The sequence below is a fragment of the Lontra canadensis genome, unplaced genomic scaffold (assembly GCF_010015895.1).
Source record: "Lontra canadensis isolate GAN:19392208 unplaced genomic scaffold, GSC_riverotter_1.0 scaffold47, whole genome shotgun sequence".
NCBI lineage: Eukaryota > Metazoa > Chordata > Mammalia > Carnivora > Mustelidae > Lontra > Lontra canadensis.
This window is the reverse complement of record NW_022631041.1, coordinates 6,360,675-6,385,115: the sequence shown is the minus strand read 5'-3', so window position 1 is coordinate 6,385,115 and position 24,441 is coordinate 6,360,675. Positions and strand designations below refer to the sequence as shown.

At 38.9% G+C, this 24,441-nt stretch overlaps 1 protein-coding gene across 6 annotated transcripts in view; it reads right to left on the bottom strand.

Moving 5' to 3' along the window:
* Positions 1-24,441, bottom strand: part of UTRN (utrophin) — a 489,639-nt gene that overhangs the window by 298,323 nt on the left and 166,875 nt on the right. For all 6 annotated transcript variants that reach the window (XM_032873101.1, XM_032873103.1, XM_032873100.1 and 3 more), the window contains 10 exons: positions 23,716-23,829; positions 22,902-23,057; positions 19,053-19,223; positions 17,104-17,283; positions 12,404-12,538; positions 10,780-10,929; positions 9,059-9,220; positions 8,492-8,620; positions 7,619-7,792; positions 5,727-5,882 (listed from right to left, as the gene is read on the bottom strand). In XM_032873101.1, the coding sequence (XP_032728992.1) occupies positions 5,727-5,882; positions 7,619-7,792; positions 8,492-8,620; positions 9,059-9,220; positions 10,780-10,929; positions 12,404-12,538; positions 17,104-17,283; positions 19,053-19,223; positions 22,902-23,057; positions 23,716-23,829 (1,527 nt within the window). The remainder of the gene's footprint in view (positions 1-5,726; positions 5,883-7,618; positions 7,793-8,491; positions 8,621-9,058; positions 9,221-10,779; positions 10,930-12,403; positions 12,539-17,103; positions 17,284-19,052; positions 19,224-22,901; positions 23,058-23,715; positions 23,830-24,441) is intronic.

Sequence of the window (24,441 nt, the reverse complement as noted above, 5' to 3'; positions counted from 1 at the left end):
GGAAAGCAAAATGAACAAACATTTATGAGGCTCTTAACATAACTCCCATATCATGCTGAAGAATCTTACCCATGCTATGCAGTAAGATCTGCAGCCCCTGTGAGAAGCTAGCCTTTCTACTTTGCAGGTCGGGGCAGTGACACTTAAAGGGGCTAAAGCTATGATCAGGGGGACATGGATATTGAATTGAGCCTGGTCTGACCCTTTACATTACGTGATGGTACTCTCAAAACTATCATTCATTATCTAAAGCTGAGACAGCATTTTTAAGGGTATCACAAAACAATACATAAATAAAAATGTGTTCTTCCTTTTATGTACACATATGTAGAGATAATTTGCATTACTTAAGTAGCAGAATGATAGGTCATGTATGGGGCAAGATTTTTCTTAGATGATAGAAAAACTGAATTTTCTTAATAAGTAACGTGGAATTGCATTTCTTTTTTCTGGCCCCCTAGGTTCCATTTTACTGTTTCATACCTCAAGGATTGATTATTATTAAATTCCTTCTTAAAAGTGAAATATTTTTCTCTACAGAGTTTAATTAGAATTCATGACTTTAAATTAATAGCCCCTCAATGCAGACTTCAGGAGACAAATACATGAATTATATTAAAAGATATTAGGCATTCAGAGGACCTCATCTGATTTTGACATGCCCAGGCAGTTACACAAGCATCATAAAACTTAATGCTACCAAAGATTTGTATATACCCAGAAGAAAATAATTTACAGCTTAACTTACAATTCACTCTTCTCAGTCCAACCAATACATTTTGAGATGTAGTCCATTCTAAATTAGGCAGTATCAACTTGGAGAGATTTTACCTAACCATTTATCTTTTCTCCCTCTTAGATATTCAACCATTCCCTCTTCACAGGATGATCCCCATCAGCTATGAAATATACTCAGGTCTTGGGGCACCTGGGTGGCTCCATCAGTTAAGCATCTGCCTTTTGCTCAAGTCATGATCTCCAGGTCTTGGGATGGAGACCCACAGGGGGCGGGAGGGGAGCGTCCCTGCTCAGCAGGGAATCTGCTTCTCCCTCTCCCTTTGCCCCTGTCCCCCCTGTTCATGCTCTCTCTCTCTCTCCCAAGTAAATAAATAAAATCTAAAATATATGTATACTCAAGTCTCTTATATTGTTAAAAAAAACTGCCTTCTTTGGCTGCATCTCCCCTAAAACCTTCCTCTCTCCTATCTCTCCCTTACCAATCCTCTAAAGCATTTTCTTACCTTCCCCACATTTCTTACCTTCTCCCATCCTGTCTTCTGCCCCATCACTCCACAGAAATTGTCTTTGCTGATCTCAATAATGATTTCAAGGGCAACAGATGTAAATGGGCATCTTTAAGTGGACATCATTTTTCATGTTCAGTAATTCAAAAACAGTGCCTACACCCATCTCAAAATACCTTTTTCCATTGGCTTCCCAGCCCCAGCACTCTCCTGGTGTGCTAACACTTCTTGCTACTAACTGTTGTTTCATTTACGTATATTTTGTTTTTTCCATGTGGTTTTTTAGGGGTGCAATGTGATCATTTTATGTACTTATACAGAGTGAGAGGATTACCACAACTTAATCAATGCATCCATCATCTCCCATAGTTATCTTTTTTTTTTTTTTTGGTAGTGAAAACACATCTATCCTCTTAGCAGATTTCAAGTATACAATTATGGAAAACAGTATGGTGGCCCCTTAAAACATTAAAAATAAAACTACCGGGCGCCTGGGTGGCTCAGTTGGTTAAGCAACTGCCTTTGGCTCAGGTCACAATCCTGGAGTCCCGGGATCGAGTCCCGCATCGGGCTCCCAGCTCCATGGGGAGTCTGCTTCTCCCTCTGACCTTCTCCCCTCTCATGCTCTCTCTCACTGCCTCTCTCTCAAATAAATAGGTGAAATCTTTAAAAAAAAAAATTTTTTTTTTTAATTTTAAAAAAATAAAACTACCATATGATCCAGTAATCCCATTTTGGTGTATATATCCAAAGGAAATGAAATCAGTGTTTAAAAAAGATATCTGCATGTCTATGTTCATGGCAGCATTACACACGATAGTCGAGATGTGGAAACCACTTAAATGTCCACTAATGAACAGATAAATAAAATGTGGTACAGCTATATTAAGTTTCTTTTGCAGACGTATCTTCCTCAAATTTCTTACTAAATGATCTAATTCCTCAAGACTTCGTTCAGGCCTTTTTTTTTTTTTAACTTAAAAATTATTTTTATTTTTTCCAGTTTTATTGAGATATAGCACTGTATAAGTTTAAGGTATACAGCACAATGACTTTACTCGCATAAATTACAAAATGATTACTACAATAACTTTAAACATCCATCATTTCACACAGATACCCAAAAAATGGTTTAAAAAATGGTTTTTCAAACATCCATCATTTCATACAGATTAAAAAAAAAAAAAAGGTGAAGAAAACTCATGCGATTTACCCTCCTCACCACTTCTCTACGTACACATCCAGTGGTGTCAGCTGTAGGCAGCACGCTGTACATTACAGCCCTAGGGCTTATGTATCTTGTGACTGTGAGTTTGTTATTTTTTATCACCTTCATCCAATTCCTAGACTCACCAGTCCCCCATCTCTGGTAGCCACAAATCTGATCTCTTTTTATGTGAGTTTGGTTGTTGTTCTTTTAGGGATTTCACATAAATATGAGTCATACATTATTTGTCTTTCTCTGTCTGACTTATCTCACTTAGTACAAGGCCCTCATTGTGCTAAATGAGATATACCATATAGAGTACATATATCCACATCTTCCATATCCATTATTCCATCAGTGGACATTTGGGCTGCTTCCATGCCTTGGCAGCTCTAAACAGAGCTACTATGAACATAAGGGTGCCAATATCTCTTCAACGTAATATTTTTCTTTAAGATTTTATTTTATTTATTTGTTAGAGTGAGAGAAAGAGAGCATAGGCAGGCAGGCAGAGTGGCAGGCAGAGGCAGAGGGAGAAGCAGGCTCCCCGCAGAGCAAGGAGCCTGATGCGGGACTTGATCCCAGGACACTGGAATCACGACCTGAGCCAAAGGCAGCCGCTTAACCAACTGAGCCACCCAGGCATCCCTCTTCGATATAATATTTTTGTTTCTGTCAGATATATACCCAGAAGTAGAATTACTGGATCATACTATAGTTCTATTTTTAATTTTTTGAGGAACCTCTGCACTCTGTTCCACAGAAGTTGCACCAATTTACAATCCTACCAACAGTGCACAGCCTGTTCTTCACATCCTCGCCGGCATTATCTCTTCCTATTGAACAGGTGTGAGGTAGTATCTCACTGTGGTTCTGATTTGCATTTCCCCAGTGATCAGTCATGCTTGAGTACCTTCTCATGTACCTGTTGATCATGCATATATCTTCCTTAGTACAATGTCTATTCAGGTCCTCTGCCCATTTTTAATTGGATTATTTGGTTTTTTTGCTATTGAGTTGTATGGGTTCTTTATATATTTTTGATATTAACTCATTATCATATATATGATTTACAAATATTTTTTCCGCATTCTGCAGGTTGTCTTTCCATTTTGTTGATGATTCTTTGGCCGTGCAGGAGCTCTTTAGTTTGATGTAGTCCCACTCATTTATTTTTTATTTTGTGGCCTATATAGATTTTTCTTTTCTCATTATATCTTCTCCCTAGACAATCTCATCATCACTGAAAACTTTAATTACTGTCTCTACGCAGATGACTCATAAAATTCCTAGCTTCAGCCCAGATATAGTCTCCAGACTTGAATAACTTTGTGAGTACCCGACATATTAAAGTCACTCTCACAAAGGCACTTAACATGTGAACATGCCCAATCCATACTTAGGACTTTTCCATGTTTCCGCCTTTCCTTCCAGTGCCCACCCCCAGTCATGGCACCATGATCTTCCATGTAACCAAGCCAGAAACCCAGAGGTCATCAATCATCTCCTACCACACTCCCACATCCTGATCCATCAACAACTCTTACTGACTCCACTTCTTCAATGTGTCTGAGGCCATCTGCTCCTCATGCCATCTCCACCGCTCCACCATCGTTCATGCCACCATCATTTCTCACTAAGAACACAATGACTTCCTAACTGCTCTCTTCACATCCACTGCTGCCTTTCTCCAGCTCATCCCCCAGACTGCAGTGAGTGATCGTTGAAAAAGCCAATGCATGAGCTTATTATCTCCCTGCTAAAATCTGCAGTAACTTCTTAAAGCTCTTAAGATTAAAATCCTTATCACAAACCCAGACACTAGTATGCTCTGGTCTCATCCCTTTCCCTAATACTATGTTCCCCACACTTGCTCTCTCTGCATTAGTCACACAAATGTACCATGCTGCCTCTTGCCACAGGGCCTTTCCACATGCTCTCCCAGCAACCTTAAAAGCTGCTCCACTGCTTTCACCCACGCTATTCCTACTCATCCTTCAGATCTCAGTTTACACACCATTTCCTGAAGGAAACATAACCCCAGTTACATTTCTATAACCCCAGTCTGGGCCAAATCCTCCTTGACATATACTCTTAAAGCACCACATACATTCCTTCCTAACACTTCTGACTGCTAATGTGATGGTACTTTGTAAGACTACCTGATTAAAGTTTTCTTCTCTCATAACCCTAAATTCTTTTAGACAATGAGATAATTTATGTTTTTGTGTGCCACTGTATCTCTATGGCCTATATGCTTCCTGTTAAACAGTACCATCTCAATTGTATTGAATGAGAAAATGACTTAACACTAAAACCATAGACACATTGGAGAATTGACATTAAAATGGCAACACCATTCCCATCCAAAAAATGCCCAGTTGATGAATAAATACAGTAATATTTGAGAAATAACTTCAGCTGTATAATAATACCAAGAAGCTCTACACTGTGTGTTCCAGATGTGCAGTGTATCAAAATGATATAAAATGTATCAGATTAGCAATCTTCTCTTGCTTTAGTGAGGAGGTCAAAATTGTCCAGGAAATGTATGCACCACTTATTCTTATTAATCCAAAAATGATAACAAAATTCCAGCTAGTTTTCTCTGGGTCTGTGCACCAACTTAGGTACCCAAGAAGGATCTAAAATATTATCTAACACAGCTTTCCAATATTGCCAAGAAGAGATCACTTTAAACACTTTTGTTGTAGTTTTGCTTTGCTTTGCTTTCCTTGTTTTAGGGCAGAGTTCTCACAAGAGAAGACATTCAACCTTCTGAATACAGTCATTCATAATATATGGCCAGAAGTCCTTTTGCAGATTCACTCAGATGCCCAAATTATAGATGTTTCTTAAAAGGATTTCAGATCCTGCCCGATTAGTGTGAACTTCCTGTCACTTACCATTTATTAGAGTCCCAGTGTTTTAATATTTCTCAGGAGACTACTCAATTTAGAAATCCCGGGACCAGTAACTTGAGTTTATACAGGGGCTATCCCTGGGAGAGTTTCCTTAGAATAACTTCTGAAAAGCGACCAGCCATTGAAAACACAAAAATGAGTCTGGATTAAATGTTAAAAGTAAATGTCTCTACAATTCATCATTGTGATAGTAATATACAGCTGTAAAGAAATATAATAAAAAGTTCTGGAAGAACTGAAAGCACTATTATTAGTGCCCCAAAATGCAAACGTGCATTCTTCTAGGAGCAAGATTTTAGAATGCATCAACAAGAGAAGAGGGACACAGGGGAGCAGTGGGCTTGTCCTTACCCGGGCTCCCAGGTCATTGTAGAGAATCTTCAGAGAAGTCAGATGCTCATCCATCCCCTTGGGATTGTCTGTCTGTTGCTTCTGGACAATGTGCCTTCCTGTTTTGATTACAGTCTCCACTTCCAGCTTGACTTCACTCAACGCTTTATAGAGTTTCTTTCAAAAAAAATCAAGGCACAGTTTACACACCGTGGTGAAAAGTTGCTAACTGGAGTCATTTCAGAATGCGGCTGATACAGACTGACAGCTACAAAGTAACTATGGAGGTCAAAGGGCTTTATCTTCCTCTGATTTGGTTCAAAGGACAAGTGAAGGGAAATCAAGGTTGTATTATCTTTTTAAAAATCAGATAAGAAAATAAACTAATAGAGATTATACTTGTTTAAAAAAACCCTCAAACATGTATTTTCAAGGTTTAGGGAAGTACTTAGTAATAAAAACATTTTTCCTACATAAAATGGAAAAATATTATGACTAAAAACTGAATGTCTATCATTTTTTAAATTACATTTTTAAAAACCATACATGCATTACTAGAAAAAAAGCCAGCATTGGCTATATTTCTGGCTGTTGAAATTTGGAAGTATTAGCATCCACTTTTTTTTCCTTTAGAATTCTGTGACATACCAAGTCTACCACAATGAGCATGTATTAACTTACATGATGAAAAGATATATATTCAATATATCAAGACATACGTATCTATAAGAAATTGGAGTTACGTAGGTCAAATTCAGAGCCGCCCTCATCCTAGTTACCTTGAAACTAAAAAGCTTTTATGTGGGTAAGTTCTCTTGTTTCCACCCATCATGACCTTGACCTGAAACATCTCCTGTGGCATTGTCACATAACAACAGACCATTGGACTAAGTTACATAAGGTCAAGGACAGTGTTCTACTGGTCTCTGTGTCTCATTAAATCAATAACTACTTATGTCTACACTCACACACATACATACACATATGCCCACAAATGCAAACATACACACTCACATAAACACACATACTCACACACCCAAAATTTACACTGTTTGTTCATTCTTCCACCCACTCTAGCTTTTGAGTACACAAAACTTCAGTGTCCAACAAATAAGGAGACTACAATTTTGAAAAGCACAAAGAACTCTGCCCCGACTTTTGTCTTAACAAGTGTCATCTTAAGTTCTCTGTGAGTCTTCTCAAGAAGACTAATTCTAAGATTGTGTATACTTAGCCATATTATTTTTAAATTTCTACTCAACTGAATTATAATGTTCAAGACCAAAATAGTAATAAAGCCTTATAAATAACTTTTTTCACATCTTAGTTTTAAACTGGAATTTAAATTTTTACTTTCCTAGAGAATGGGGTTTTTTTTAATGCTATAATATTCCCAACATCATTCTAAGTATAATTTCCTCTTTCATATTTTAGGCTTAAACTTTTTAAGTTGAAATTCAAAGTTTTACTTTCCTTAAGAATGATATTCTTTTACACTGTAATATTCCTGACATCTATTCTCAGTATGGCTCTCCTAGCTGACTCAAATTTATCCTTTAAAACTTAGCTTATTAGTCACATTCTGTCAAAATCTTCCCAAACTTCATGCTGTGATTAAGATGTTTCCCTTGTTCTTTAAATCATGTTATATGCATGTCTATTCCAGCTTCCTTATCTTATTAAATTGTAGTAATTGATTTTACTCTCTCCCACCTGTCTCTCTTATCTCTTCTATTTTCCTTGAAGGACAGGACCACACTTTGATACTTTTAACCTGTTTTTCCACCATCGAGCTCTTTCTTAGCTCACTATAGACTGGTAATTATTAAATAAGCCATGTACAGAGGCACTAGATGAAGCTATGTTAGCTGCTGGAAAACCTACTGGACACATTATCCCCCCAGTGGCCTCACCATACACTTGTCCAGATGGCTCTGTATGACATCAGGATCCACATCCTTCACGTCCAGAACATGAAGTTCTGCTTTCACACAATCCAACACACGCTTGCAATCAAGCATGCGCTGCTCAAAGTTAGCAGGCTTCTGGAAAAGCTGGAACTTTGTGGACACCTCTCGAAGTTTCCTCTGTTTCCCGCAATGAACAAAATAAGTAATTTGCATCAGAATGATGATCTCTCTCAGCAGAGATATGAGTACAACATACAACGCTAAAGAGCTGCAAGACAAGGCAGCCATAAAAACATTCCTTCAGGGAACATAGGCTTCCCAACCACCTGAGTGCCCTGTACAGAGCATTGTCATGAATTACTTGACAGAGTATCAGTCTAAGACATAAGAAAAGACCAAACTGGCCTCACTAGAAGTAAAACTTCACAGAATTTTTAACCTGTTTGAAAAATATAGTTCAGGAACCTAAAACTCAAATGCCCTTCATAGCAAGCTCAAGGTCAATCATGCATCCACCATTAAAGGACCAGGTGGTGTCACATCCCACGCCCTCAGCCTGCCCAGTGCACCAGCCACACCAGAACAGAGGCTCTGCATTAATGGAAAAATCTATATAAAGATAAGTTCTAAATCTAGCTTGCTCTCTCTTCGCAGTTCAACTATAAAATCAGATTCAGTATTTTCCACCCATGTAACAATTTGTTTCTGCCTCTATTTCCAGGAGACAATGCATCATTCCCTTCCCACTGCTGATATCATAAAGAAGACCAAAGTCATCGAAGTCATCAGCTCTTCCTCACATTTTTTTTTCTTGTTTGTTTGTTTTTTAACACCCAGCACATCAAAGAGTAAAAGGGAACCACTCTCCCTCTTCACCTGTAATGCATCCATCTGATTTCCTCCTCTGGCATTCCTGCCTTCTGGGGAAGTTAGAGGCTGGGAACGTGTGTTTCTTCTCAACTCCTCCAGAGTGAGCTCATGGGCTGAGATCTCTGCTTGGATTTTCTGCAACAAAGAGATCAGAAAGGGGAGAACATCTTTTTTATTAAAGTTCCAGAAAGTCACATAATACATAAGAATATGTTGACCACTGGACAAGCTTTAATAACTTTAATAATAATACAGGCCACCTGTGTTGCAGGATTCCCATGTGGGACCCACAAACTAAGAGCTTTGCGTTTGTCATTTCTAGTGTTCACCACTTATTTATAAAAAGGGAATTTTCCCAACTTCATAACTGTAATTTTAAAATGGTGATAATCTGCCAGGGTCTCACAGAGAGACCAAAAGAACTCCAAAACCCATATGCGACCCTGTAAGTAAGGTCAATCTTCCTCACTGGTTTAGTTTGGAATGGCATGAGGGGCTGGCTGTCTTGTGGGGGAGGAAGAGGTGACATATGCTCTTTTTATGACTCAAGAGCCCTCCACTCCACAGCGGTACCTGAGCTTCCTGTGGAACTTGGAAGGCATCTATCCTATCAGTCAAGTACGTTGTCAGCTGCTTGTCCAGCTCCCCCAGGCTTTCCTGCAGGACCTGAAGTATGTGGTCAGTTTCCCGTAGGACCTGGAGTTGCTTTTCCAAAGCAATCTGCTTGCTCTCTGCCTACACAGGGGAAAAACTGAATCATTAGTTGCTCAGCACCAATATAAAGACCTGAATATAATAGAATCCTTATGTTCTGGTCACCAAGAGAGAAACAGACTGGAAAAGCACCAGGCTCGAAACTTGGGCCTACATTATAAATAAATAATAGCTAGCAAAGGTAACAGCGAAAAGATTCTTCTAGTATCGTATTTATCTGACAGTGAATTACTAATTTTTACTTCTTTCTACTACTTTTTACTTTCTTCTACATAAAGTGACAAAATATAAAAATGCCCTTGAGGGCATTATGCTAAGGGAAATGAGTCAGACAGAGGAAAGCAAATAGCATATGATCTCACTTATACATAGAATCTAAAACAAACAACAAAAAAACAAGCTCTTAGAGACAGGAACGGAGTGATAGTATGAAGAGAATAGATCTTAAAAGTCCTCATCGCTAGAAAAAAATTGTGACTATATATGGTGAGGGATGTTAGCTTAAACCTATTGTGATCGTTTCACAATGTATACACATATCAAATCATTACATCATATACCTGAAAGTAATATAATTTTTTAAAGATTTTATTTATTTATTTGACACAGAGACAGAGATAGTGAGAGAGAGAGAGGGAGAGAGAGAGAGAGCACAAGCAGGGGGAGCAGCAGAGGGAGAGGGAGAAGCAGGCTTCCCGATGAACAAGACGCCCGACCTAGGGCTCAATCCCAGGACCTCAGGGATCATGACCTGAGCTGAAGGTAGTACCTGCTTAACCAACTGAGCCACCCAGGCACCCATACCTAAAAGTAATACAATGTTATATTTTAATTATGCCTTAATAAAAAAGAAGAAAAAAGTAAAGTTTTCCTACATAACATATTAAACAGAGACAATCAAAATGTCATCTATTACACATTTAGGACATTTACAGGAACTGGCAATAAGCTTATCAATAACAATACAAAATATAGCAAGAATGTCTATCAGTAGAATGAACATATACATCTCTTTTTTTTTTCCCAAAGTCTCAAGTTCTACAGACTTGCATACATGTTGAACCACTATCTGATGCACTTTTGGGGTAAACCTGATGCTATTCACAACCTAACCATCAATCATTATTATTTACTGTGTTTAAAAGCATGTAATATCCATCCAACCCTCCTAGAAAGGATAATAGCCTTTCTCTACTTAACGATATGAACACGCATATTGCGGCGCACTCTGAATAGGTATCTAGAGGTTATGACATTTTACAACAGCAACTTATGTCAAATTCAGTTGGCCCTAATATTCACTAGGATAATATGGGTTCCTAGTCTTATATACAGCTGTAATAACCTTAAAGGAAATTAAATACATAGGTAGTAAGAAGGAACACTCTTAACGACAGACTTTTTTAATCATCAAAGTTCTCGTTGTCCTCTAAGTGTTAGGTCTACTCCTCCCCACCTAGTATTTCAATGTCCTCAACACCCCTATTCACGTTGGTTACCAACTCTTCCCCCTGGTAAAAGTTCTTGAGGTCAGCTCTATACCGTGACACCTATCAACACTTGTGTTCCCCAATTCTTACCAGGTGACTCAGGTCTTCATATCGACTATTAAAAGCCTCCAGTTTCTCACTGATTATATCATCAAGAATCCCTCCATCAATTAGAGTCTGGCCAAGTTCTCGAATCTGGGTGCGATTATCCGCTGGGTGTCGCAAAACAGATTCCAGAGACTAGACAAGGAGAGGAGAAAAAATACACATTGACGGAGGCAAAATATATAAAGGATCCTAAAAATGGCCACTTTTTTAAACAAGTAATTCCATTCTCCAGAAATCTCCCTAAAGAACAAGGTCAGAAACGAGGTAGATGATTAATTTACAACAATATCCATAATAATACTAATAAAAACCTAAATTTAAAAATTCAGTATGAATGATGATACATGTTACTAGACTTGCATAAAAGTAATTTCACTAATTATTAATTACATAGGGAAATGTTCATGGTATGCAAAGTTTAATAGCAGAAAACAACACTATACAAGAAAAATTATGTTATTGACTATTTTACTAAAAACAGGTACTCATTTCTCCACAATATACACAGAATGCTAGGCACTATTTTATATACACACTTATATACATAAATCTAATCAGCCGATGGGCCAAATACTATTCCCATATTACAGATGGGAAAATGGAAGCTCACAGAGGTTAAGTACAAAAACATACAGTAAAAAGTAAAGCTACGATTCCAACTTTAAGACTCTAAAGGCTCTTTTTATCCATTACTATGATGTACTGCCTTCCGGCGTGGATAGAAAATAATGATAATTAGGAAGAAATACACCAAAATGTTTAAAAGTGCTTATCTTGCTTTTTACTTCTCTCCATTTTCCAGGTTTCTGGAATGCACACGTGTAATTGTCATATTTGGAAGGTATGCTTTTAAAGTAAGCTTTTCAGACTTTCTCTTCTCTCAACCTCTCGCCCTGGGATCTTACTTGGGAAGCGACATCTTTCCTCCCACAGCCTCAGTCCGGCTCTTGGACTCTGGGTCCCACCTTGGACTCATTTCTGACCTTCAGTCCAGTCATCCACTCAGTTACCCTTGCATCCCTTCCATTTTAAAAGCAAATGGAACCTCTTCCTCCTCTTTTATTGGAAGCAAATCTACTCTCTTCCTATTTGAATCCATTGAAGAAACAGTTCTTAAGTTATCATGTGCCACATGTCGTGCTGGTCACTTGGGACCAGCCTCCTGGAGCTCATGCCTAGGCCTGGGAACAAGCTCCGAGGGCAGGACACAGGCCTCCACTACTAACCACTTTACCCCGTCCCCAGATCTTTCCCCAGGGAGTTGTCTAATGAACAAAAATAACTTTATGAGGAAACAAGAGAGCGATCACCCTAACAACAGAAGGCAGAGTTTCATCCGGGGAAAGGTAAAAAACCAGCTGGAAAATCACTAGGGTGCTCTGCTAAATGCACACATGCCTAAAACGTACTATCAAACCGCTAACCCACACCACGAGGCTGAGTTAGCGGGTCACCCATAATCTAAATACGTGGGATTGTATTAGCACTTCAGGCCACGGAAGTCCGCGGAACACCAGAGAGAAAGCAAATGCGTGCGTCGACACAAGGCACCGCGCTCCTGCTCGGAGCGGTCACCTGCCTCATGGCAACCCGTAGAAGGCCCTACCTCCAGGGCTTCGTTGACGGCGTCCGCCTTCTCGGGCAGGGCCTCCGTGCTCTTCATGCGCTCCTCCAAAGTGCTCAGCCAGCTGGTCTCAAGATCCAAATAGTGAAGCAGCTCGATCCAGCAGGACCACACCTCCTAAGTGAGCAAGAAGAAAGCTTGTCTACAGAAGAAGTCATTGGAGGGGCGCGTGGGTGGCTCAGTTGGGTAAGCCACTGCCTTGGGCTCGGGTCATGATCCCAGAGTCCTCGGATCGAGTCCTGCATGGGGCTCCTCGCTGGGCAAGGCGCCTGCTTCTCCCTCTGCCTGCTCTGCCTGCTGTTACCCCTGCTTGTGCTCACTCTCTCATCTCTCTCTCTTTGATAAATAAATAAAGTATTTAAAAAAAAAAAATGTCATTGGAGATGCTATGTGTCTCCAGCACAACACATTCTCTCTAATCAATAAGAACGATCTCATTTGGAGAGGAGCGTATTTGAAAATTTAGAAACTGATGAAGTTGGAGCTTCAAATAAGGGAAAAAATAAAGTTCTTCAACAAATCATATTAGACCAGTTGGGGAAGGCGGGGGAATAAAGAGGAATGAGTTGCCTCCCTCTGTGCACTTTAAAACAAAACAAAACAAAACAAAAAACAAAAACCTCCAAGGATCTGTTTAAATGCTAAAAAAACTATATATAATGAGTAAAAGAAACCAGGAGGGAAACAGTATTAGTTTGTTTGTTTTTTAAACAGGAAGGTAAAAAGTACTCCTAACTGCAACACTTTATAACAATCATACAGGAAATTAGAATTCCCTGCGGTCTACCTTATTGCAACTCAGAGCTCACTGATCTAACAATCTGCTGTATACTCCTTCCAATTTTTTCCTAAATTTCTAGGAACGTGTCTTTATCTGAAGAGAGTCACATGCAACCAAATGGAGTCATACTATACTCACCACATTAGTCCCAATCACTTATTCCCCATTCCTATGGGAGTTTTGCAGGGATAGGGATAAATTTACCCTCCAATTCCAGAAGCAAAATTATGAGAGGAACTACTTCTTCCCATATGGGATGAGCCTCTTTGATTGATCAATTTAGAAGGAAGAGTCCAGCACAGAGCCTCCTGGGATGACCCGCTTTCAGACCTACTGATGCGGAGAAGGCATATCCCAACCCCCCCACAGGAGATGTGTTTAGCAGGTCAGGGGGCCAGACAGTGAGTCTTTCAGGTTTCATAGGCCGCATTCATTCCCCTTCAGAGATTCTTTTTTGTTTATTGTACATGTGTTTCGGTTTTTGAACCACCCTTTTAACATAGACAAACCATTTTTAGTTCATAAGCCTACAGACACAGGCCACAAGCCAAATTTAAGCCTTGGGCTATAATCTGCCAACCCTGGCTAAGACTAAAAGGGAAAAGAGGTGTCTAGTTCCTCCAATTTCCACACACAGACAGCAGACCAGGATCTACCCAGCGGCAAGCAGAACCTTATCTCTGATGGGAAAAAAAGATTCAGTCCCAGAGGGGCATTCCCAAGAAACCAACTGGTACCAGATCAAGCAACAGTCATGCCCCCAGACTGGGGCACTGACCGCCCGCACGTACCTGGCTGGATTCCAGAACTACTATTATTAGATTTCAGAGGCACCATTACCAGTGACTGTTACTTACCTTCTATTCCGTCAACATTTTTACATGGGAGTGCCCACTGAGGTTTTCCTGTGCCCATCTCACCATGTACGTTGTGGGGGTGGGGGGGCAGATAACCTATTTCGTGTCCAGATCTAGAGGTGCTGGTCCCACACTCCTGCACCTGAAAACTGCTTCAGGAGCCACATTTTGCATCTGGACCTAAGGCAGGTCACAAGACACTGGGTTTTGAGCTCAAGGCTGTACTGAATATGACTTTGGGAGTCCCAAGGAGAGCCTAAGTGCAGTTTGTGTGAGGGAGCAATGGATTGAAGTCACAGCCAGAGAGTGAACCATGATGGACTAATAATAACCACACAATTTTTGCCACTCCTGCCATTAAGTGGCAAAACTGTTTTCTCCTCCCCCAGGATGTGGGCTGGCCTGGGCAACCTGCTTAGAACGAAAGAATGCTATGGAGGTCATGTTCTACCAAATTGCAGGCCTAGCCTCTCAAGGGACTGGCAGCGTCCATTCTCTCCCTCCTAAAAGCCCACTGCCCGGCTGCCAAGAAGCCAGAAAACAGAGAGGCCAGGAGGAGAAAGAACTGCAAAGGAGAAGCCGTCGCCAGTGCCCCCACTGAGCAACCTGAGTGAGCTCTCCCTACACCACATGGAGCAGAAGAGCCACTCCGCTGGGCCAGATCAGCCCACAGCAGCAGAAGAAACAAGAAATGGCTGTGTTTGTAAGCCACTGTGTGTGGGGAGGTTTGCTACATAGCCGCTGATAACGGAAGTGTAAGTGTATCTATTAAACACATAAAAACAGGGATGGGAAGAATGTATACCAACTCCTGGAAACTGACTACGTCAAAGGAGGGATTAAAGAAGGTATGGGCTGGAAAAGGAGGAAACATAGTCTGTAATGCTAATTTGTTTTATTTCAAAAAACAAGATCTGGCAAAATAAGGCAAAATAAGCTGGAGGATACATAAATAGGTTATACATAGATTATATAGACTATATGGGTATTAATAGTATTATCTGTACTTCTCTAAAGTTTGAAATAGTTCATGATTTAAAAAAAAATTTTTTTAAGACACCTAGAAATAATCGAGGTAATAAACTTGGACTCTGCCAAAGAAAAGCATTCTTACCCTAATTTAGGAATTAGGACTATTTCTGCCCAAGATTCCTTAGTCATCTGGGGCATCATTTAAAAGCATTTCAGTTTTTAAACTTTTTTCATCTTTTCATGTCCCCCTTTAAACATATTAAGGCCTCATCTTCTCTCTCCTATCTCTTTTTTTTTTTCCTGGCATTCTTCCTTCTCTTCTCTCAAAGTAATTCTCTCAAATCAATTCTGAAGTAATTCTCAAAGCAATTCCAAATTCTCAACATACGTATTTTATTCCTCATCCTAAAATTGCCACCTCTGGGTCATAAACACAACTTGAAGAAATGACACAGAATACGTGGTGGTCTTTTGTTTAGATTAGTATGACTTGGGACTTTGTTCACTATTTTAACATATTATGAGTTGTTATTTTGGCTATAAATAAGTAGGAAAACAAAAACACGAGTCAAACTACAGTAAAATTCAAGTCCAGGATCATTCACCAGGACCCAAGATTAGGCATACATAATATTATATATTATATTTACAAAATTTTAAATTTTAAATTCTCAATTGAGTAACCTTGGGTATTTTATGTTAGACAATACAGCTGACTTCTGAACAACACAGGTTTGAAAGGCATGGATCCATTTACACGTGGATTTTTTTTTTTTTTTACAGCACAATAACATAAACATGTTTTCTTTTCCTTATGATTTTCTTAACATTTTAACTTTCGTTATTGTAAAAATACCATACATGATATATAAAACATGCAAAGTATGTGTTATTTGACCATTGATGTCATCAATAAGGCTTCTGGACAATAGAAGGCTGTTAGTAGTTAAGTTCTGGGGAAGTCAAACATTATAAACAGAGATTCAGCTGGGTGACATCAGATGTGGTCAGTGCGCCTAACAACCCCCAGCCCCACACTGTTCAACGATCAACTGTATGTTAGCAGTAAGGAATGAGGTTTCATTTGACTTACAGCCTTCTTATTAACCAGTCTGAATTACACATATTTATCTTAGCACAAAATAGATTCAGAACAAGCAAGTACTGAATGAATTTAAATATCACAGCTGGGATTGTTTACCATTGTAGGATTTACCACGATACAGTCATTTATTTTAGGTTGAACTGAATTTAAATTATTTATAAATTGAAATGCTTCTTAATTCTTTTCAGTAAGATGCAACAGAAATCACACCAACATCAAAACAAGTAAGCAAAAATGTATTAAAAAAAAAAAATAGTTGGGGCGCCTGGGTGGCTCAGTGGGTTAAAGCCTCTGCTTTCGGCTCAGGTCATGATCTCAGGGTCCTGGGATCGAGCCCCACATCGGGCTCTCTGCTCAGCAGGGAGCCTGCTTCCCCCTCTCTCTCTGCCTGCCTCTCTGACTACTTGTGATCTCTCTCTGTCAAATAAATAAATAAAATCTTTAAAAAAAAAAAAAAATAGTCAAAGCATCATCTACATCTTCAACCAGTGGCCAGGGGGATAAATGGTCTAGCAAAATACCAGCACATTATAAGTTCTTCTTTCTGTCAGGTGGCTCTCTAACTTCAGATACCAGTCATAATAAAAAATTTCCTTTCACCTCTGTGTCCTAACCAGGCAAAATGAAACAAAACAGAAGCTCACATTACATTGTTCTAGAATTTTAGAATTCAAACAGACTCTACAGATTATCTGAAACACAAAAATCTTGATTTCATATATAAAAAATGTCTAAAGATATGAAACATCTGAAATAGCTTTCCTAAGACCCTTCTACCAATTGAAGGCAGATTTGGGTTTCCTATTTTTTATCCTAGTTTCCTTTTATCAACCTGTTATCCAAGAATGACATTTTCTTTATGAACCCACACAGGAAAAGCAAATTCGAATTTTTTTACAACATATGGAAATGGTCAGTACTTTACAGAGTTTGATCTCAGAAATACGCCACTGATAAAACAACATACCTCTAGCGTGTGGCATTTTCCTCGAATTCGGTTACAGAGAAGTTGATAATTCTCCAGCACAACATTCAGCTCAGATGTCAATTCCTGGCCACCAGAGGGCGCCTTTGCAGCTAGTAACATGATGTTGTCCTTGAGAATCTTCACTCTCACCTCCTTCTGCAACACGTCCTCTTTTGCCCTCTGTTCCAAGAAAGGATGAACTTGAAAACTGTCTGCCTTTCTCAGTAACCAATTTCTTTCTTTTTCAAAAAGATAACTAAACCAAAATTAAAATGCTGACATGATTCTAACTACCTAGTTGGAACATTATTTAGGTAATCGCCACAGAGAGTACTTTTGAAGTAAGAATGCTGACTGTAACATTTACATTTCATAACAAACAGCGTGAGCCCCTAAGTCACCTTCAGTTACTGACATGAAGTATTTTCAAAGTCTGGGTCCATGAAAAGAATCTAAGTGAGGTATTTTCATTAAACACTGTAAGTCTGAGCATATTAAACTTTAATAAATTTTCACCACAGTAGAGGTATCATTTAAAAATAATGTAAACATACCTGTTTTTATCCTAAAACATAGGTGTGTCTATGCTTCTGATAATTAATAGCATTTCAAAGATGATGACGAAGTTATACTGGGAAGTCTAACCTAGTCCAGCTTCTTTCCTGACTCTCCCTCCATGCTAGGGATGAAGACTCACTTTCAGAAAAATCAACCTAGAATAGCTTTTCATTTTCCCTTTCAGCTTTCCTTATTGCTTAATGGTTTTAAATTTCCCTCAGTTGTTAAAGTAATTAAGTATAGTGGTTTTTAAAAATTATAATGGTTGTTTGAAACAATAAAAACAAATAGAATGTTGCCCAATCAAGGGTTTTAAACTTATTTCTCTAAGCTTTCATCCCCAGGGACTTTAAGAAACCACAAAACAATGCTTATAATATAAAGAAAGAGAATAAATTAAATGAAATGGTTCTTAACAGGGTAGGCTACCTTTAAAATACCTTATACTGAATATTTTAAAAGCTCTCAAAAAAACTACACTAAAAGAAATGCTTCAGTGAAAATACTACATACAAGTACCAGAAAAGTCCCTTACTGTATTTATTTTGATTCATATTCAATAAGACACTAATGAAATATAATCCCTTTTTAAAAGATATACAGGGATTTTTGCTTTAATTACGTTTTTAGACAAGTTAAATTTGGCATAAAACAGTTACTATGTGGCTTAATCTTACTTTTTTTTTTAAAAAAAAGCCTTTAAGACACTATCTCCTTTGGTTTGAACACTGAAGGACACTTGAAGCAATGCTAGAAATTTGGGAATGATGCCCAGTTCTTATACTGTACAAAATAAGAAAGCATTCAAGACTATTGACACAGGAATGTAAATTTACAGGAAATACATCCGGTGGACCCAAATGAAATTAAATCCCTTGACCGTGTTCCTACCGCGACTCTTACCTGCTTGAACAAAATTTTGTTATTCACGTGTTTCCCATGAATTCACTGGAAGAATACCTTTGCTAAAATGAAGATAAAATCGCAACCGAGTTGGGAAGTCACCCTTGTTCCTAACAACAGACAATGCTTTAAAACTTTTGGAAACAGAGAGGGCTGATGGTTGCACAACACTGTCAATGTAATTGATAAAACTAAATTCTCTGTGACTCCCTGAGGTTCTAATGGAAGAGACAGTCTTCGGGGCTTTCATGGACGCAACTCATGCACCATATGCGACACGTGGACTCCCGGCTTCCTTTTCCTGGTAAAATCATAGCAGCTATCCTTTCATACTTTTTCTTCCAGTTTGAAATCCAACTACGCAAGATTATATGTCCATGTCGTTCTTCACAGATGACAGTCATCCACCAATTCATTCATTCATTCAGTCTTTCATATTTAACGGAGAAGGGGAGCTATCAAACCTGCTGCCACTGGCCCAGACTCACCTTCATCTCTTCTACCGCACTCTCGAGTTCTTCCGGGGACTTGTACTCAAAATCCCTCTCAAGGTACTCTTCTTCTGCCTGGGTCATCCACTCCTGCATCTCGGCCAAGTCTTTCTTCAGGTTCACTGCTTTTTCCTGACTTTCAGACAATCTATTTTTTTGAATAGCAATCTGGAAAGGAAAAGCCATTCACCCAGATAAACAAATGCTAACACACTAAATGTCAAGTTCTAGTTTCTAATATCTTAAGGACACAGGGGTAACTTTCCACCAAGAGCCTTGTTTTAACATTCAGATAAAATCCTTCATACATTTGTGCTGATGTTGTGGAATATTAGTGACAATGAAAATAATCCTTGTAACTGCGATGCTATACCACATCTTGGATAGCAATCTAATATGGAAATACCTATTAAAATTCTAAAAATGAATAACTCTTGACAGAGTAATCCCAAGTGAAGGAATCTAACCTACAACAATAAAAACATATAATTTAAGGAAATCTACAGTAGCACTATTATGGAAAAAAACGGGGAAGCAACCAGAATGTCCATTTTCTCCCATAAAACACTGCCGTACAAAATTCTGGTTTTGATAATCTACCATACTGTATCCTGCACACCGACACAAAAAAGTAATATCAGAAAATAGGTTTTGTCTGAATCTCATTCAATAACTTAGTTAAATATTTCAGATAATCACAACACTTGATTATAAAAATATGTTCAGAGAGACCCTCCAACCACAACTGTGAGAGACTTCAACTGTGAGAGGAAAGAGCATCCCACAGAGAGCACCCAGCGCTCGCTTCCTCCCACTCACAGGAAATCTCAGCAGAGCGATCATGGAGTCAGGGCCTTGCTTGGCCACAAAGCTGACAGAGACCAAAAGCCAGCACAGGAATAGGACAGCTCTCATGAGAGAAAGAGCGAATCCTTAGAGGCTTTCCTGTTCCCACCCTCCAAACAGGATCACAGACATAAAAATAGAAAGGGGTCAAACAGGAGCTCTGCTTTCCTGTCCCCATAAGGCGCTCCAGGAGCCAGCAGTCTACGCAGTCCCCAAGTCCTGCTGATCAGCACTCTAAGTGGGGTGGCTGTTTTTAAAAAAATACAAATTTACAAATACAGATTCCTTGGGTTCCGCTTCCAGAAAATTCTCCTTACTAGCTTCTGGACACTAGTCAATTATATAATTCTCATAGATCCAGAGAGAAATAAAGACACTAATGAACTTTTTTTTAAAAGTTCCAAACTATAATTAATTATCCTGAGATGATATATTTCTTACTTTTTGGCATTAAAATGTCTCTTGTTTCATGATACCAGAGATATAATAGATGAAACAGATTGTTTTTATTTGTTGATTGACTTTATATATCCATCCTTTCTTAGCAAAATAAAAATATGGCAATGTTATATTTGTCCAAAACTTCTTCAACCTTTATACTACTCAATGAAACACAAGAGTCTGGAATGGCTTTAGACAATGACTCACACAGTACATGGTTGCCTCCTTGATGAGGACACTTAAAAATTTCCCATACATTTACCTTCATGATGAATTAATGGTAATTAATAATTATTATATGTTGTCATATCTATACGTTTGTGTATACGTAGATAGATACATAGATGTAAATATCTATGTCTGTCTATATCTATCTATCACTTTCTTTGGTCCTTGCTGGCACTTCCAAACTATTTTCTGTATTTACTTTCTCCCAATCTCAATAAATTCAAGCACAAACCATCAGATTATAGCACACTTAAAGAAATTTGAATTTGGCTAGAATAGATGATATTAAAAAGTTATTTTCTAAAAATAATAAATCAAAATAAAAAGCTAAAAGAGCTTATAACATTACAAATGTGTTAGATTCTTAAATTAAAAATATATTAAATACAAAAAAAAAGTTATTTTCTTAAGTGTGGCAATGGTCCTGTGGTTTTGCAGAATACTGTCTTTATTCATGACAGAAGCATTTTGTATTTAATACTCGTGCTAAAGAACTTAGGGGTGAAGTGTCATGATAGCTTCAAACTCCTGTCAAAAGCACATTCTTAGGAAAAAAAAGTGTGTGTGTGTGTGTGTGTGTGTGTAGAGAGTGACAGAGAGAGAGAGAAAGCAAATGTGGTAGAACATTATAACTGGCAAATTAAAGAATGGGCATGTGACTGCTCACTCTACCTTTATTTCAACCTTCTTTTAAGGCTGAACATATTCAAAATACAGAATTTGGAGGAAAACAATGAAAACAAAATAATACATTCCAAGGATGGAAATTATCAATTTTTCCTACATAAACATTAGCCAAAAAACATTGTATGAAGAGATGTGTACCATGTAAGGGCTGTCTGCGGAGCAGTCCTGTATGTCACACCTTCTCCTCCCATTTTCCACCCCTCCTCACTCACATCAGCTTTGTGTAACCTTACTGGCGAAGCACAAGCAATCAGAAGAGAACTACACTGCAGTCCTACTGTACCCAGAGTTGCCCTCCTTCAGTCACCACGGAGAACCTATCTAACAGCAATTCTTCCACAGAGACAGAGGACCTCACCCCTCTCATGTATGACACACTCCATTCCAGAAACTATCTTCTCTCAAATTCTTCTGCTTCCTTATTTTCTCCTTCTAACCGAGGTCCTTCTTTTTGGCATGCAAATATACTCTAACATCTCTTATTTCTAAAAATTACAAAAACAAGTCTTCGGATACCAGGTCCCTGCACACACCCCATTTCTCTGCTCCCTCAAATAGAGAAATTCCTTCCTCAAAGTTAGTTATACTTGTTGTCCCAACCACTCACCTCCCATTTTCTTCTCAACATTCTCCAATGTGACTCTCTTCCCTGTCAAGCCACCAGACCCTTTTCTCAAGGTCATTTAAAGCCTCCATCTTGTCAGATCTAAAGCTCGACTTTCAGTTCCCCTTGGCCTCAGCAATCCTCAGTACAGGGCACCGTGGAAAGCTTTCTCCATCTGGCCTTGGGGCCTCACACCCTCCTGGCGTTTCTCTGCCAGCTGACCCTAACTCCTCAGCATCTTTGGACTTGCCCTCTCCTCCTTCCAGCAGTAAGTGCTGAAGAGCCCCATGGGTGTGCCTCATAATCTCACACTTAGCCTTTCCAGAATGGAAATCATTCTTTCACCTGCTCTCACAAAAGCTTCTCGTTCCTTGAGTCTCCACCATTTCAGCAAACAGCACCACAATTCACACCGAGTGGAAGCTCTGCACAAACCCTCAGCTTCCTTGACCATTCCCTCTTCAAGATGACACGTCCAATCCATTACTAGACTCCTATCTCTAATTTCAAATATAGACCAACCCTAATAGTCCTCGTGACCTCCACCACTATCTCTCCAGTCTGAAGGGCCAAGACAGCAATAAACTCTTAAATAATCTTCTCTGTTTTCACTCTGGCTTTCCCACATGGTAACGTCACTTCCCTGCTCAAACCCCTCTGCTTTCTGTGTGAAATCATCCTTGAAATAAAATTTTAAAATTTTGTTTCAAAGGCCATAGACAATTCATCCCACCTACATTCTGACTTCGGACCTTACCCATCCGCTAACTCCTCTCTTCATTCTCTTCTAGCTACACTGCCTTTCTACTTTTTTGTTGAACACGCCAAGCTCATTCCCACCAAGGAGCCAAACTGGCCTGTTAGTGCCTTCCCTTAATTAAAATAAAAATCCATTTCTTTGCCCCAACCTGCCACCCATGCTATAGCTGTTCTAGACCACTGTTTTTCAAACTGGATGGGCTACAAAATCAATTCAGACACTGTAAAAAGGGAACGGTCTGCCTCTTAAAAGCCACAGACAGCAGACCTGAAAAACGTACCTCCTTGCCTAGTTTCTCCAGTTGGGTTTGGTAATCCACTAGTTTTGTCTGCATCCAGGTTTTGATCCCAGCAACTGGACAGCTTCGAAGGTTAGCCTCTATTTCTCTCATGCCTTTCAGAGACGAGTCCATTGTTTCTATTTCATTAACAAAGGCCTGAATACAGAAACAAGCCCATATTGAGTTCATTCCTATGTAAGTGGGTGCCATTACTGTAATTTGTCTCTGCTTGCATCCCTGAAGATATTATAAAAACAGACTGTTTGGGAGTCAGGACTTCTAACTACTTAAGAAATATTGTGCCTTGAGAAATTCATTTCACCTGGGTGCTTCATATAGCCATCTGCCAAATTAGATTGGAAATACTTGACTCTCGGCAGGGAGTAGTGGTCTCCATTAATTCACAGAAGCCTAATGATTTCGCCAAATATAAATTGCATGAGTCTTACCGGCAAATTTCACTTGTTAAGGACGTTTCTCTTTAAGCCTCACCATGTGGCATAATAAGAGCAATGTACAATTGGTGATTATGACCCTAAAATTATCACTGGAACATAAGATAGCAGCTCCTAATGAATTAAAATTGCTCTTGTTCTCTCTACGCAGAATTCTATAACCCTGGCCAAAAATGAAAATATAAATAGTCATTCTTTTAATAACTTCAAGTTAAAAAAAAAAAAGGTTTACGATAAAAGATCTTTTATCTCAGTTTTTTGTCATGTCATATTCATGCAATTTTAATAACAGCAAGTAACAAAGAAGCAGAAGGAAATGTTATTTGTTACAGCAGAGTTCCTAAATCAGCAGAACTCACAGAGCACTGGTCCAGCTGACTCTGAAGCTCTTCCGCGTCTCCCTGGACAGCCTGCTCTTTCATTAAGAAGCCTTTCACGCCATCCACCCACTTCTCAATGACTTTCAAATCCGCCTAAACCAAACGCAATAACAAACAGGGAAATTACTCAGTGACACTCAACCTAGTGCATCTTGAGGTCTATCGCTATTGCAAGAAAGGCGACGTTTCACAACTTTGATAGCATCGTTTCTATTTATTGTGTATCTTTTTTTTTTAATCTTCCAAATTTGAAAATAATGATTTTCTTGATGACTGACTAAAATCCTTAAGAGATGACAGTTTGGTGATCATTCTAAAAATCTCAAAACACTCTCCAGGGAACCAAGCTACTTTGCTTAAATGTGTGCAACATCAGTGATTAAAAATTCAAATTACAGGTAAAATGCTTTACTAGATGTAATCAGCTTAAAAAATCTTTTCTTCTCATATAATTTAGAACAAATTTTCTCCAAAAGTTAGCTACTCAAAGCAGGGATAAATTAATAGCATAGTGGAGGGGATACAATAGATTGATTGCTCGTAGTTCTGCTGTCAGACACCTTGTTACCTAAGAACCCAGGACAGTCTGCTGCTCAGCTTCATCCTTTCACCCAATATTTACTAGGCACCCACTGCAATCCTTACTATATGTGGTGCTGCCGATCAAAAACAAGTGAGAAAGGAAACATTTTGCAGAGAGAAGAA